This window comes from Pelmatolapia mariae, linkage group LG3_W, assembly GCF_036321145.2.
Source record: "Pelmatolapia mariae isolate MD_Pm_ZW linkage group LG3_W, Pm_UMD_F_2, whole genome shotgun sequence".
NCBI classification, from domain to species: Eukaryota; Metazoa; Chordata; class Actinopteri; order Cichliformes; family Cichlidae; genus Pelmatolapia; species Pelmatolapia mariae.
Window position 1 is genome coordinate 14,131,061 of NC_086229.1, and position 15,910 is coordinate 14,146,970.

Here is a 15,910-nt window from a genome sequence, read left to right on the forward strand (position 1 = left end):
AACAGCCATCCAAGTTTCAAAATCCAAAAACTTTATTAATCCTTACAAAATTACAGAAATTTGCCTGTCAGTGAGGACACAGTCAGATTCAGTGTTTTACTTTAAACTATTCACATTACACTATCTCAGGAAATTGTTTAAGAAAAAAATTACACCTCGGAAGACGGAAGCAGTGATTCTGGCGGAAGATCTGATCAGTGTGCAGGTGTGACTTCACAGTGATGCAATATGAAGATAACGGCTCTACTGAGGCAACTCGGTGAGTACACGTATCGAGTTTCTCTCTGGACTGAGATTTGACAGTAAGGGCTTTCTCCATGTGAGACATACTATTGTAAAAGATTTTAGCTGAATAAGTACTCAGTTGTTCTCAGGATAAATATAGTTGATCATTAACATAGGACAAATGATAAAAATGTTTGCTACAAAAACCTCAGTTTTAGAATATCTGAATTGTTCACTAATCTAACTCACCTTTGCAAACAATTAACAGGGATAAGTTCAGAAAGCATTTGTGTGCCGTTTCTCTCCAACAAGAAAAAAATATAAGTTTGTCACTTCCTTGCAACATGTCAAGTGCCAAACCTCAAACTAACACCTTCAGTGTGTCTTTAGTTTTCAGCTCAGTGATGTGCTGCACAACAAACAAAGGTCAGTAAATGTCTTCTATCAGCATTCAAGCAACCATCATCTAAAAACATTTTAAGAAAGTTTTAGTGTAGCAAGAAGGCTGCATTAATGCTACAAATGTCATGGTTCCTTGTGTTTCCATGAGGTTGTTGTTATTATTATCTCTCGCTCTCTGTTGCTGGGGTGGATGTCATTGTGGGTTCCTGCCTCTGGCCCACGCACCTGCAAACGATCAGCGTTGTCCTTACACTGCAGCCACTACTAAAAGCAACGGCTCAGTGTTTCTCATCACTGGATCTTTGTACAACACTCATTTTCTTGGACCCATTCCAGTTTCCACTCCTGGAGTTATGATTGTTTTGAGTGGCGTGTGCGGTCAAAGAAGAGTGTGGTTTTCCCTCCACCTTCCCTGGATTTTCTGGAGCGCCCTTCCCCTCGCATTTTGCATATGATACTCAGTGATTGTGTAAATAAAATGTTTATATTCAACAGTAACAGAGTCCTGCGCTTGAGTCCGCTCATTCATTGTGACAAAAAATCTTTCTCAGTGGTTTGCCATCGTAAAATCATATTACAGGGAGGACAGGGAGTTTGTCCAGACTATCTTTATAGATGCAGCTTTCCTCTGACTAACTTACTTGGTAACACAGACAATGTAGCTGGCCAAACTTAGCTTCCTTCATAAAGCATTATGAGTAATGTTTTTGCCCTTATGTGGAGTTTGTGTTGGAATCAGTTTGTATTGCTAAAGAGAAGTATTGAGGCACTCAGAGCATTAACAGCACATCCAGTGAGTTCTAGGCCTTCACATAGAAGTCACTTCATAGACTGTGAACAAAGATTCAGAGAAGATTTAATTTTAACAACAATCTGCTCCAAAACTGTCACCAAAATCTCCTTACATATGAAAAAAACTGATGTTTTAATTATTATTTGGACATATTCCTCTTTTTCACTACAGCTCGTCTGACTGTAAGTCCCAGCAGCTCTCAGTTCTTTGAATATGACTTTGTGTCTCTGAGCTGTGAGGAGGATGACAGCTCTGCTGGATGGACTCTGAGGAGAAACACAAGCAAACAACAAATGACCCAGTGTGGAGTTAAATGGGGAAGGTATACAGGTTCTTCTTGTGAGATTCAATTCATCGACCCACTGGACAGTGGAGTTTACTGGTGTGAGTCCAGAGAGGGTCCCATCAGTAACATGGTTAACCTGACAGTCACTGGTAAGCTGAGTGTGTGGAGTTAGTGTTGATGAAGCTGTGTGTAAATGGATGAAATGCTGTAGTTTGTCTCTGTGTTGAGGTGGATCAGTGATCCTGCAGAGTCCTGTCCTCCCTGTGATGGAGGGAGATGACGTCACTCTGCTCTGTAAAACAAAGACCACTCCCTCCAACCTCCCAGCTGCTTTCTATAAAGATGGCTCCCTCATCAGGAAGCAGCCTACAGGTTACATGACCATCCAGCATGTTTCCAGGTCTGATGAAGGCCTCTACAAGTGTGACATCAGCGGTCATGGAGAGTCTCCATCCAGCTGGATCACTGTCACAGGTGAGGAGCCTTCATCCAATTTCTAATTTTGTATATATAATATACAAATAAATATTACATAAATGAAATCGAATTGAATTTGGATAGAAGCTTCACTCTGATATCACCACTTTTTTCATCCACATATTTATCTGATCAGGTGGGACTCTCTCTACAGGTAAGTCCTCAACCACCACCTCACCCATCACCTACGCCTTGGACACCTCTGAAGACCTAGCAGAGGGCTCAAACCCTCTCCAGCTTGCATTGACCCTGATCCGCCATCTGCTGGTGTTCTGTCCATACTTCATCTCCACTATCCTCATGGTTTCTTTGTATCGAGAAAAACCTAAAGGTAAAACTCTGATTAATTTATTAAACTTACAAGTCAGGTGACACAAATCAATTAAATTTCTTTCTCATCTTACATTTCTTAAATACAGTGTACATTTCCTCTGCATATCTTCCTGTGAAGACACTTCTTCTGCTTACTGTCACCAAGCGGTGCTCATAGTGGTTTCTGGCTCTGTGACCCAGATTTTTGAACTTTTGGGACATTGAAGTCTTCTCAGGAGTCCTGTCTGATTCCTGTTTATCTGTTTTTATATTCAGTGTTCATGTTTTATGTATCATGAACCTTTATTAATAGTTTCAGTTTATTTCCATATATATTCTGATTAGAGTACTTTGAGTGTGCGCCATTGTGTGTCAAGTTTTGAATATGTTACTATTTTGCCTCAGCTTTATGTTAGTTCCCTCCGTGAATTGCTACCTCATCGTGGTGGAGGACTTTATGCGTCCCATGGGATCTATATGTTGTCGGGTTCAATGAAACGCAGGCTTGACAACATGAAACACACAGAGAAGACACACATGACAGACTAACCCAGAAGACCAATGTGAAACATAACCTACACTAAAACTCAATGCAAACTAATAATCGTGGCACTGTAACCAGACCGGGGGACTGTGCCAGAGAGCAAGTATCTGGTGGCCGGACCTTAGTCCATGGTGCCTGGCAGACCAATCCCTGACTACCGAAACTAGCTGGAGTTAGTGCTTGAGGTACTGGCTAGATACAATCAGGCTCACCTCAATCCACAGCTTGGGCTCTGAAACTAATCTCCTAGAGAAGGGCTGGACTCTGTCTCAGTCTGAAGTTGCCCTTGATGAGAGGCGGTGAGCTGTTAGTTGAGAGTGAAGAAGTCGCTTAAATGAGAAATGAAGAGTCTCTCCCACTGAAAATGTTACATTCAGATCAACAGAATCAACTTTTTTAGGATTAGCAAAACGAAACAAATATTATAACTCAGCTCATATCACAACAATCTTCTGCTAAAAATTTAAGGGTACATGCTACATGGCCATATCTGTAGCTACTACCAGCACTGCTCCAAACGCCCTGATGTATAAAGGTAACTTAGGGGAGTAACTTCATTTTCTCAGGTGAGTTGTTGCTTAATTGGTTAGTAATATGTGGGCATGTATACATGTTTAGCTAACTGAAACACAAACGCATACTATGAATGGACCCATGCTTAAAGTATTTGTATTTGCACAAAAAATTTGCTCACCTCAGTTCAGAAGCAGCATGCCTCTCAAGTGAATGACAGTTCTATACACCCTCTGTTAGAGCCATCTGTAACAACGTCTAACTTTAGTACTGTTGGTGTTGAGATTTCACAAATCTAGTGTACATCACAGGAAAACATGTAAATACTGTGCTTTAAATGCTGCTACTGACAGTGACATATAAATAAAAGATAAAAATACTAAAAAGTCAGGATATAAAATGGAAAAAAATCACTTAAAACTTTTTTTAAGTTGATCTATATTTTCTTTCAATTTTGCTTCTATGGTGGTGACCCTGTCTACTGAAGATGAGCAGCCATTTGAGAAGAAGAGGGATGACGTTACTACAGAGCATTACTTCTGAACTGAACCTGTACAGATGGAGAAATTCATTAGAATTCTTATTTTATTGATCTTGGTTGAAGTTATTATTTTTTTATATTTTCAGACATCAAAATTAAAGAGATAAATCAGAAAATATTACATGACACCTATCAAATGAACAAATAAAGCTCAAGATTTTTTAAATGTTGACAAAAATTCTTTGTTTTTTTTGACTGAGCATCAAGTCATAACTCATTTGTTTTTAAGCGTTGCACACAATGTGTAATTTTTGGAAAAATCAATCACAACTAAAATAAATGTGTCACAAAATGTTAATCTGAAGTTATCTTGTTTTTGGATTTCTTTTTTTATGAACATTGCAATTACTGTTTATCAAAATTAGTCCTTTTATCAACTTTCAAACATGCGATTGTTCAGCTCCTTCTAAAGAATCATAACTTCCCTTTAGTGTTGCCAATAACTGTCACATTTTTAAGTTACCCTTTCTTGGAAAGAGTTTAGAAAACTATGACTTCTTCCTGTTCTGCTTTATTTAAATACTAAAAAAATGCTTTATTGTTATGGTTATATGCGTATATGTAATTGCATGGTAGAAAATGTTTACAATCCTAACCATTGACACAGATCCTTTCCCCCTCTACACTGTGTTGAATTTAGATACTTGCAGATATTTTAAGGAAATTTAAAAAAAAATGCAGCCACTGGACTTTTCTTCTTTGTCATTGAGAAAGCAACAACAAACGGGACAGCATTATTTTGTGAGGTAGCAGGTATTTTATGTACCGATTAATTGCTTCACTTTCCTCATGCAGGTGTGAACCTCACGCCAGTGCATGCTGGAGAGCTGTGGGTTGCTTCACAATAAAGAACACTTTGTGTGTCCGGCGTTAGTCTCAGTTGTATAATTTCAATTTTCCTTAATGGCTCATTTCATATACAATCATTCGAATATTAAATGAAATGATTTCAACCGAAAAGGATTCAAGATTGAAAAAAAGGAGGTCAAGTGATATATTTTTGTAGATATTTTTTTGTTTTGTTTTGCTTAAACTCAAATTGGTTCTTCATATTTGAGTCTTGACTTTGATTTAATGTGGTTATGATCTCATCCTTCCAGGCAGTGTCCATACTTCTGGGATCAGAGGGCAGGATGAGGCATGAAAGGTTTTACTCAGAACTGTGGAAGTGGAGTCAGTCTTACTGCTGTCAGGGGTTGTGGAAGTGTTGGAAGGCCAGACATCAGAGCAGGAAGTTGAACGTTCAGAGGGGATGCATCAGCTTTTGAGAAGCCTGAGCAGGGACAGTGTGACTGCACCTGCCATCCATAATGAGACAGTGTTTAATGTAGGGCTCTGAAGTTTTTAGGCATCATGACATCCAGAAGGGGAGAGAACTTTTTCAGTTGAACTTTTTAGGATGAAATGTAAAACATTCGAAATGCTGCCCACAACTACAAACAGCTGATCCACCGATTACATAAAACTAAAAACAAGATTTCAGAAGAAAAAAACAAGCAACACACAAACAAGAGCGAGATGGTACATTCTAAAAGTAGCATTAAAATTGCTATCACAACATGGCTTCAAGGACGTAAAAAGTAAGTGGGAGACCACACACAAGCTTTCAAAGGCTGTAAGATATTTTAATGAATTAAAGCAAAGGAACCCAAAAACAGGTCAAATGGTACAACAGCCATAACTGAACGTAACCAAGGGAGCATAATGAGCCACAGATGGGGAGCTGGTGGTTCATTCAAAGGCTTTATAATGCACTGGGACTGGCCTTCTCAGGTGTGCTGCACCTATAAGTGGATCAGCTCCACCTACCAGATACCTGAAAGAGACAGCCAACCAGAAAACAAGGCCAGTCCACCTGCTGTCACACTGCAAACATTCAGGAATTCAGAAACATTCTTCAGCACGAGTGTGGTCAGCACATTACTTAGATGACCTCCTTGTTACAGCCAATTCAATAAGTTGAGACAGATTCTTCAAGATTAGGCGACCATCAAAAGGACAAATGATCTTGATTTCACTGATAAGGGGGCAAAGAATAAAGCCTTGTTTCTTAAACAAAAGTCAACAAGGTTGCCATGTAAAGAAGATTCACTTCAAAGGATGGTGTCCTGTAACAGCGGAGAAACCAAATCCCACAACCTCAGAGCCCAAGCTTATACAATGCTTCTTATCCATAACGGACTTTGGATGTCGCTATTCTGCCAGTTCTCAGAATCCTCAAAAACTGACTTGTCCTCTCTTTGAACTTTCCTCTTCTTGCTCTAATGTCTTGTCCTCCTTCATCTCATGTCCTGACAGCTTTAAGTATGAATGTGCCTATAAAACACAATTCTTAAATTATCTTAAAAAAAAAATCAAAATATCAAAAGGTTATTGTGTTCTAGGTCTCAGGAGGCTATGTAAGCCAGGGAATCTCTTGGAATTTACAGCTGCAGGGGGCACTGTTATGCCCATTCAGTGTTCTCCTTTAGATTAGATTCACTTCCCATTTAACTTCTCCAAACTAAAAATAAACAAAATAAGTCAGAGTCAGCAAGAAGGAATGGGTTTTGAATTAATGAAAAAGTTGGTGTAATTTCACAGAGACGCACTATGAAAGACAGCGTTGTATTTTTGCTGCTCTGTAAGTACACTCATTGTTTTTATGTCTGATCTGAAATGTCACAATAACCTGTCCTCATGATTTTCTCTATGTGGACTTACAATTACAAAAGATTTTAGCACCTTTGTGACCTACAGGATAAGTCTAGCTGCTTATGGGAGCATCAGTAGCCTGGATAATAAAACTAAATGTTTGTTATGACAAAAAAAAACCCTGTTTCTTAATATTTTTATTGTTGGTAAATCTAATCTCTCTAGGCTTCAGCACCTCATTCTCTGGTTTGTTAGAATATTTAAGAAAAAAATGAGTTCTGTGCTGTTTCTCTCCAACAAGAACAACCAAACAAAAATGACCAAGAGCAACTTCCTCTTGTCTAAGCATCAGTTTATTGTTTTCAGTTTTCAGCTCACTGCTGTGGAGCCCAACAAACCAAGGTAAGTGAATATCTCGTATCTTTAAGTGGTGACACAAACTTTTTGGGGGGGGTTATTTTTAACTCTGAGGTCTCCATCGTTAATGACTTCTATCGCTGTTCATTTTTTAAATTGTTCTTAAAATGTCACATTCTTAGCAACAGACATCAAAAAATGTTATTTATTTAATAATTTTTGTCTTTGTTAGACGTAAGAGGTCAGGATTTGTAGAAAACTATTTTCACACTGCCAATATTAACATAAAAACATTAAAAAAAAAAACCTTGCAGTTATGGTAGCAGTTGTTGTACTTGTTTTCCTCTTTTTCGGCTCCAGCTCGTCTGACTGTAAGTCCCAGCAGCTCTCAGTTGTTTGAATATGACTCCGTGTCTCTGAGCTGTGAGGAGGACGACAGCTCTGCTGGATGGACTCTGAGGAGAAACACAACCACACAGCAAATGACCCAGTGTGGAGTTAAATGGGGAAGGTATACAGGTTCTTCTTGTGAGATTCGCTTCATTGACCCACTGGACAGTGGAGTTTACTGGTGTGAGGGTCCCATCAGTAACATGGTTAACCTGACAGTCACTGGTAAGCTGAGTGTGTGGAGTTAGTGTTGATGAAGCTGTGTGTAAATGGATGAAATGCTGTAGTTTGTCTCTGTGTTGAGGTGGATCAGTGATCCTGCAGAGTCCTGTCCTCCCTGTGATGGAGGGAGATGACTTCACTCTGCTCTGTAAAACAAAGACCACTCCCTCCAACCTCCCAGCTGCTTTCTATAAAGATGGCTCCCTCATCAGGAAGCAGCCTACAGGTTACATGACCATCCAGCATGTTTCCAGGTCTGATGAAGGCCTCTACAAGTGTGACATCAGCGGTCATGGACAGTCTCCATCCAGCTGGATCACTGTCACAGGTTAGGGGCCTTGAGACAATTTCTAATTTGGTATATTTAACATATAAATGAATAGTATATAAATGAAATTGAACTGAATTTGAATTAGAAGCTTCACTCTGATATCACCACTTTTTTTTATCCACATATTTATCTGATCAGGTGGGACCCTCTCTACAGGTCAACCCTCAACCACCACCACCTCACCCACCACCTCAGCCTTGGCCACCTCTGAAGACCAGTCCCAGGTCTCAAACCCTCTCCAGCTTGCATTAACCCTGACCCGCCATCTGCTGGTGTTCTGTCCATACTTCATCTCCACTATCCTCATGGTTTCTTTGTATCGAGAAAAACCCAAAGGTAAAACTCTGAATAATTCAGTAAACTTACAAGTCAGGTGACACAAATCAATTAAATGTCTTTCTCATCTTACATTTCTTACATACAGTGTGCTATGGGCTCAAATTGTGCTCATAAATATTTTGTACTTGTAAATCAAAGGCATAGTTGTGAACTGAGTTTACCTTGTAAACCAAAATATGTGAAAATTTTATGTTTGTGGATCTACAGATGAGAATTCAAACTGCATTACCCTTCCAGGGACCTGAAGCTCAGAAAAGCATTCCTCCGAGAACCAAACTCATCTGTTCTCTGCGCAGCTTTACACATAGTTTTTTGCTTTGTATCTGTAACCAGACCCTAACAACAAAAAAAAATGTGTAACTTGTGTAAATATTTTTTACAAACACAAATCTTTTTTTACATACGCAAAAATTCTCATCTGTAGATGCACAAACATAAAATGTTCACATATTTTGGTTTACAAGGTTACAAAACTCAGTTCACAACTACGCGTCCTGTTTGTTTGTTTTAACATTTCATTTTCATGTTATATGTAGTAATATAAGGCTTTAATTCTTGGTATCAGTTTATTTCCATTTATATTCTGATGAAAGTACTCTGAGTGTGCTCCGTTGTTTCCTCGTGTCTGTTAATTTTTGAATATGTTACTATTTTGCTTTAGTGTCATGCCATAGATTTCTACCTTATCGTGGTGGAGGAATTTGTGTGTCCCAGAGATCCTAGGCGCTATGTTGCTGGTAGGGTGACAAATGGTTGTGGATGAGGGATCAGACAAAGAGCAATTCAAAAGACCCCTATGAGTAGAAAATTGAGGGAACAGCTCCTGGGCCCGGTCCAAGGAACCAGGTCCTGGACTTTGTTTTAGGTTGAAGTTGCCTTTGATGAGAAACGGTGGGCTGGGGTGGGTAGTAACCCCTCTGCTTGATGCCTGTACATTGGGGTATCCCCCAGTGGACAAGAGGGTTTGTTCCCTGCGCCCTCCGGTCAGGGAACAGATTCTGGCTGTCATCCGCACTTACGCGCCAAACCACGTTTCAGAGCACCCAGCCTTCTTGGGCTCTCTGGGAAGGGTGCTTGAGGGTGCTCTACCTAGGGCAGGAGTGGGCAGTCTCAGTCCTCGAGGGCCGGTGTCCCTGCAGGTTTTAGATGTGTCCTCGAACCAACACAGCTGATTTAAATGGCTAAATTAGCTCCTCAACATGTCCTGAAGTTCTCCAGAGGCCTGGTAACGAACTAATCATGTGATTCAGGTGTGTTGACCCAAGGTGAGATCTAAAACCTGCAGGGACACCGGCCCTCGAGGACTGAGATTTCCCACCCCTGACCTAGGGACTCTGTTGTCTGTCCTACTGGGGGACTTCAATGCTCATGTGGACAATGACAGTGAGACCTGGAGGGGTATGATTGGGAGGAACAGTCTCCAGGATCTGAATTCAAGCAGCGTTTTGTCACTGGATGCCCCTAGGACGCCAGTCTATGATCTGCACTACCTGCACTATGTATAGTGTGGATGGGGCACTGGTGTCTTTAACTGAAAACATTGTCGGGCGGTGGAAGGACGTCCTTAATCCCACTGGCACGCCTTTCCCATAGGAAGACAGAAGATGTTGCATGGAGATCAGTGGTGGTACCTCTGGATTGGGAGACCGGGGTGGTGTTTCCTCATCTTTAACCCTTTAAAGCCAGTCGGAGCGGGTACTCTCCGTTTTGCATAACTATTTTTAAATCTCTGTAGACCTGGAACCACATAAACTAGCGCAATATTTTTTTTTGCATATGAAACCGAATGAGTTGTCCTTACATCTTATGCATTCAGCTTGTCCTAGGTCACGGTTTCCTTCCACAAATAGCTTTGCAGAAATAGCATAAAAAACACTTGCAGCAACAAAAACATTCCAGAAACACGCTTTACCAATCCAATCAGCTGTTCATAACGCTTCCTATGTTGGAATAGACGTCAGTGCGAACTATCGCATGTCCGCCATTACCTGCCCGAAACCGGAAATGACATCATATTCGTGGAAAATGTTGGGGTTTTTTTACCTTCAGGGCCTTATAAGCCTATACTGGTATTGTTAAAAGTCATGTTTGACTTTATGCTTTTCTGCATAGTTTCTGGGATGCTTAGAACTCAAATTGCACTGCTGGAAACAGTTTATTTTGATGCACATGCATTTTTTTTTCAAAATTATAATATTTATAATATTTATTATTTTACAATATTTATTATAGCAGTATATAAAATTTATGTATCTCAAAAATAAAACTATGAAGACACTCAATAAATTTCCTGTGGTTGGAAAGTATTTTGTGGAATATATTTTGTATTTACAGATTTGAGGGATAAACCTCTTAAATTTCACTAACTAGAAATATATGTAAAAATAAAAACTAAAATGATTTTCAATTTTATGTAGTTTATTGCACTTTTTTTCAATTTATGTAGTTACTATGGACTTAATGCATACATATTATTAAAATTTGGGCTATAACGGTTTTATTGATGTATAGCAACTGAAAATGCTCCCAAAAACGGCACTACAGCATGTAAAATTATAAAGATAAGCTCTGGCGGACTTGGTTCTATGGTAGATCTTAAAGGGTTAAGAAGGGTGACCGTAGGGTGTCTTCCAACTATAGGGGGATCACACTCCTCAGCCTCTCTAGGAAAGTCTATGCCAAGGTGCTGGAAAGGAGAGTCCCTCTGGTAGTCGAACCTCGGACACAGGAGGAACAATTCGGTTTTTTTTCCTGATAGTGGAACACTGGACCAGCTCTTTACCCTATCTCTCTATACTTGAGGGTGCATGAGAGTTTGCTCAAAGAGACTACATGTATTTTATGGACTTCAACCATGTCCTTTGGAGTGTCCTGTGGTAGGTGTTTTAGGATTATGGGGTGTCTGGCCCATTGCTTCAGACCATTTGATCCTTATCGAACTGTTGTAAGAGCTTGGTCCACATAGCGGGCAATAACTCTGACTTGTTTCCAGTAGGTGATGGACTCTGCCAGGGTTGCCCTTGTCACCAATTCAGTTCATAATTTTTATGGACAGACTTTCTAGGGCTAGTGACATATAAAAAGATGAAAATGCTGAAAAGTCAGGATATAAAATAGGGAAAAAAGCAACTTTAAACTTTTTCTTTAATTGATCTATATTTCCTTTCCAATTTAGCCGCCATGGTGATGACTTTGCCTACTGAAGATCAGGAGCCATTGCAGAACAAGAGGGATGATGTTACCACAGAGCATAACTTTTGAACTAAATCAGTACAGGTGGAGAGTCAAGTCAGATTTATTTATATAGCACATTTAAAAGACATCAAGTGTTGCTTAACAGAGAGAGTTTTACTAAAACTCTTATTTTATTGACATTAATTGGTTGAAGTCTTGTTTTTTATTTTTTTTCAGATACTGTATCATGATCTAAATTAGAGAGGTACATCTGAAAATATTACAATAAATATGCCATTTATGGCAGAAAAAGGTCAAGATTTTTTAAATGTTGATTTAAAAAAATTACTTTTTTTTTTAACCAAGCGGGAAGTTATAAGTCATTTATTTTTATTGTTCCACATAATATGTAATTTTTTGGAAAATCAAACAGAAGTATAAAAATGTGTCTGGCAATGTTTATCTCAAGTAATGTATTTTTTGGTTTCTTCTTTTTCTCTTTATCAAATTATTAATTTTAACAAACAAAAGACTGTTCAGCTTTGCATTTGATGTTGTCAATAACTACAGTCGCATTTTTAAGTTACCCTTTCTGGGAAAGAGTTTAGAAAAATATGACTTCTACCTGTTCTGCTTTCTTTAAATACTTTTATATACCTTATTGTTATGGTTGTATGTGTATATGTAAATGTATGTTTACTTATATTTTACATTGCGCAATTTGCAATGTACATTGAAAGTGAATGACTTGCTTTAACATAGTTTCCTCCTGATTTTCTAATGTTAAGTATGATGTTTGTTAAGTGTGAGTTTTGGTGTCCTTTTCAAAAAAAAAAAAAAAAAAAAAAAAATTAGTCACACAGTTCTGTCATGTTAATTCCACTGTTCCACTGCTTTGCTGATTATATGTACATGTTGAGGTTTAATCTGTAACAGTGTTCCAGCACCTTTGTTAAAGTGAACTGTCTCACAGTTTTACACAAAAAGAGTTCATTTTGTTGTTCCATCCAGCTTTGAAGATATTTAAATCAGAAAATGTTTACAGTCTTTCCCTTACACAGATCCTACCCCCTCATTACTGTCATGATTTTAGATACTTGCAGATATTTTAAGAAAGTAAAAAAAAAAAAAAAAAAAAAAATATGCAGCCAATTGACTTTTCTTTTTTTTTTAGCAAAAAACAACAGATGGGACACCATTATTTTCTGAGTGAGGCTCACTCACACCTGCATGTAATAAGTTATTAGCAGTGTTGGGAAGGTTACTTTTAAAATGTATTCTGCTACAGATTACAGAATACATGCCCCATAATGTATTTTGTAATGTATTACGTTACTCAATGACAGTAACGTATTTTGAATACTTTGGATTATTTAATATATTGTCATGCTTTTTACAACTACATGAATATACTATTGCTGTGTGATTTATTACTATTACTGAAGGCTACTCCATCTCATTAGAGCATCTTAATGCATGTTTTGTTTGGGTTTCCACCTACATGGAATTACCAAAAATAGAGGCATAACTCAACATATGAAAGAGGGAAAGACCAGCGTGTAATGCATTTATTTCAAAAAAGTAACTGTATTCTGAATATCACCTTTTTAAACAGTAACTGCAACAGAATACAGTTAAGTCTTTTTTTTTTTTCTTTTAAATATGTAACGCTGGTACATGCATTCCGTTACTCCCCAACACTGGGTATTAGTGTAATGCAGTGTATTGAAAGCTTGTCCATCCTATTTCCTATTTTCACGTAATGTCCGCAGTGTGTGTTGGAGACCTCTGGGTGGCTTCACAATAAAGAACACATTGTGTATCCCTCATTAGTCTCAGTCTCACAACTTCAGTTTTCCTTAATGGTTGAGCTGGGCAATATGGCCTAAAACCCATGTCATGGTATAATTTGAAGCATGTGCAGTAACGATATATGTCGCAATATATTCTTTTCTTCTGTATAACGTATTTTACACACTATAAGACACACTTAAAATCCTTTAATTTTCTCAAAAATTGACAGTGTGTCTTATGTACAAATTCTGTTTGTGCTTACTGACCTCGAACTGATTTTATGTGGTACACGGTGTGCAGAAGTCTGTCAAAAAATGTTTTAGTATGACTTTCCTGAGCTATGAAGGTGCACAACTTAATGGATTGCCAGAGCATTACGGCTGCCGTAGTCAGGAGCTTTGTGGAGTAATCTGGGTCAGCTTCAGGTCCCAAAGTCAAATGAACACTGCAGCTTCGCTGAATGTTAAAAACTGTCTAAATTCTTTCATCTTTAATAAAATGATCAGCATTGCTGCTTTATCAGGTGTAACAATTAAATTTAACATCCAGGCATCCATGAATACGGAATTTATCAAATTCAACAGAGTTAGAAGTTAGCAGGAAGTTAGCTCGCTAGTTTCCACCTAAACATGATATGCCATTTTCTGAAAAAATTGAAACATACAGCTCTGCTATCACTTCCAAAAAAAAAATCAAGACAGAAAACTAAACTGCAGTGACTTTTGTAGCGTTACTGACATTGGAGTAGCTGGTATATAATGATGTCCTATGTGATCGCTAGCAAAACAGCTACGTTAGCATAACATTATCCTTCAGCTTCACTGTGCTAAATGCTAACTTTTTTCCACTGATAAAAGTTAAGTGAGGGTTTCTGGTGGTTAGGGACAAATGCAATTGCATGGTAGGATGCTATAAACGGACCAAACTTCAGTTAGGAGAACAACTGAGATAATCCATCCACAATACGAGGTTGGTCATTATTATACTGCAACAACATAAGAATAGAGCAGCTGCGAGAGAATTCAGCATTAATGAATCAATGCTAGGGAATGTGCTATCACGATACAGCGGTATAGTCAAAATCTCCAACGGTGGCCAAATTTATATCATTTCTACCGTATACCGTTTATACCGCCATCCCCTACTTAATGGCTTGGTCCATATATGATTGCTCAAAGATTAAATAAAATTACTTTGACCCAAAAGGATTCTGTCATGGTAAATAGGGGACTACAGTGCAGGACTCCGATGCCCGGAAGAACACAGAAAGCTTATTTTACAATCTCCTACTGCGAAAACTGGAAAATGGAAATCTAAGGGGAAGGTAAAAATGGTAAATCATTCTCGCTCATCATCAGCCACACACTGCACCCTGCTAGCCACTCTCCACTCACTCATGAATATCTTCACATGGAGAGAGGGAGAGAGGGATAATAACAAAACATAGTCACCGCCGATCATCTTCAGGCTGGGCCATGACAGTACCACTGGAAGTGACCAGGGCTGAGGTGCGACGATGAGAATAATAAGTGCAGGGGTGGAACTTACCGTTCTTTTGCTGGGAGAGCACAGCCCATACCGGTCCAAACAACATAACTAGATATTCTAAATGACCGTGGTGAGTATTGAAAGCCATTTCCCATCTCCCTCCCTTATCCTCAACAGATGATACCTGTTGCGCAGGTCTCATTTGGTGAAAATCGTGGCCCCCTGGTGTAATTCAAAGGTGGCGGTCAACAGCAGCAATGGGTACTTGTTTTTTTTACTTTAATGTTATTAAGGCCACTATAATCAATGCAGGGCCCGAGACTCTTGTCTTTCTTTTCAACATAAAAGAACCCAGCAGTCATTTGGCAGGAGGATGGTCTAATTATCCTTGCGCCAAGAGAGTCGGTGACATACTTCTCCATAACCTCTCCTTTGGGTTGAGAGAGGCTATACAATCAACTGGTTGGAGGTGGTGCACCTGGGAGGAGGTCTATAGATAGACAGATAGAACTATTAATCCCATGGGTAGTTTCCTTGGGGAAATTCAGTTTCCAGTAGCAGAACACCAACAGAAATTTGCATAGTAAAGAATTATAAAATAAAATAAAGGGGAATAAGAGAATATGAAGCATAAATATAGCATATATACACGTATATAAATACAGTCTATTCACACAGTCATAAGGTCTGTGTGGGGGTAACATACAACGTATGGTCTTTTCTAAATACCTCCTTGAGATCATGATGAAAGGGAAGTACAGATGAAAGATCAGGTGGATTGGACGATGAGTAGGCATTCGATGGGCTGACAAACACAATGTGCCTATGAAACACAATTCTTAACTTATCTTTAAAAAAGGAGATGTCAAAGAAATTATTGTATTCTGCGCCTCTGGAGGATATGAAAGTCAGGAAATCTACTGGAATTTACACCTGTGGGGGGACACTGTTATGTCCATTCACTGTTCTCCTTAAGACTAGATTCACTTCCCATTTAACTTCTCCAAAATAAAGATAAAAATAAGTCAGGAAAAAGGAAGGGGGAGTAAACTAATCAAAGTGTTTGTGTGATTTCACAGAGACGCAGT

The 15,910-nt window shown here is 38.8% G+C and overlaps 1 protein-coding gene across 1 annotated transcript; it reads left to right on the forward strand.

The window, feature by feature from the left end:
- Positions 1 to 228: 228 nt before the first annotated feature.
- LOC134620679 (low affinity immunoglobulin gamma Fc region receptor II-like) lies at positions 229 to 4,095 on the forward strand. Its single transcript, XM_065470118.1, has 5 exons — positions 229 to 259; positions 1,592 to 1,855; positions 1,935 to 2,180; positions 2,338 to 2,514; positions 4,040 to 4,095. The coding sequence occupies exons 1-5, from the start codon at positions 229 to 231 to the stop codon at positions 4,093 to 4,095; spliced, it is 774 nt and encodes a 257-aa protein (XP_065326190.1).
- Positions 4,096 to 15,910: the final 11,815 nt, after the last annotated feature.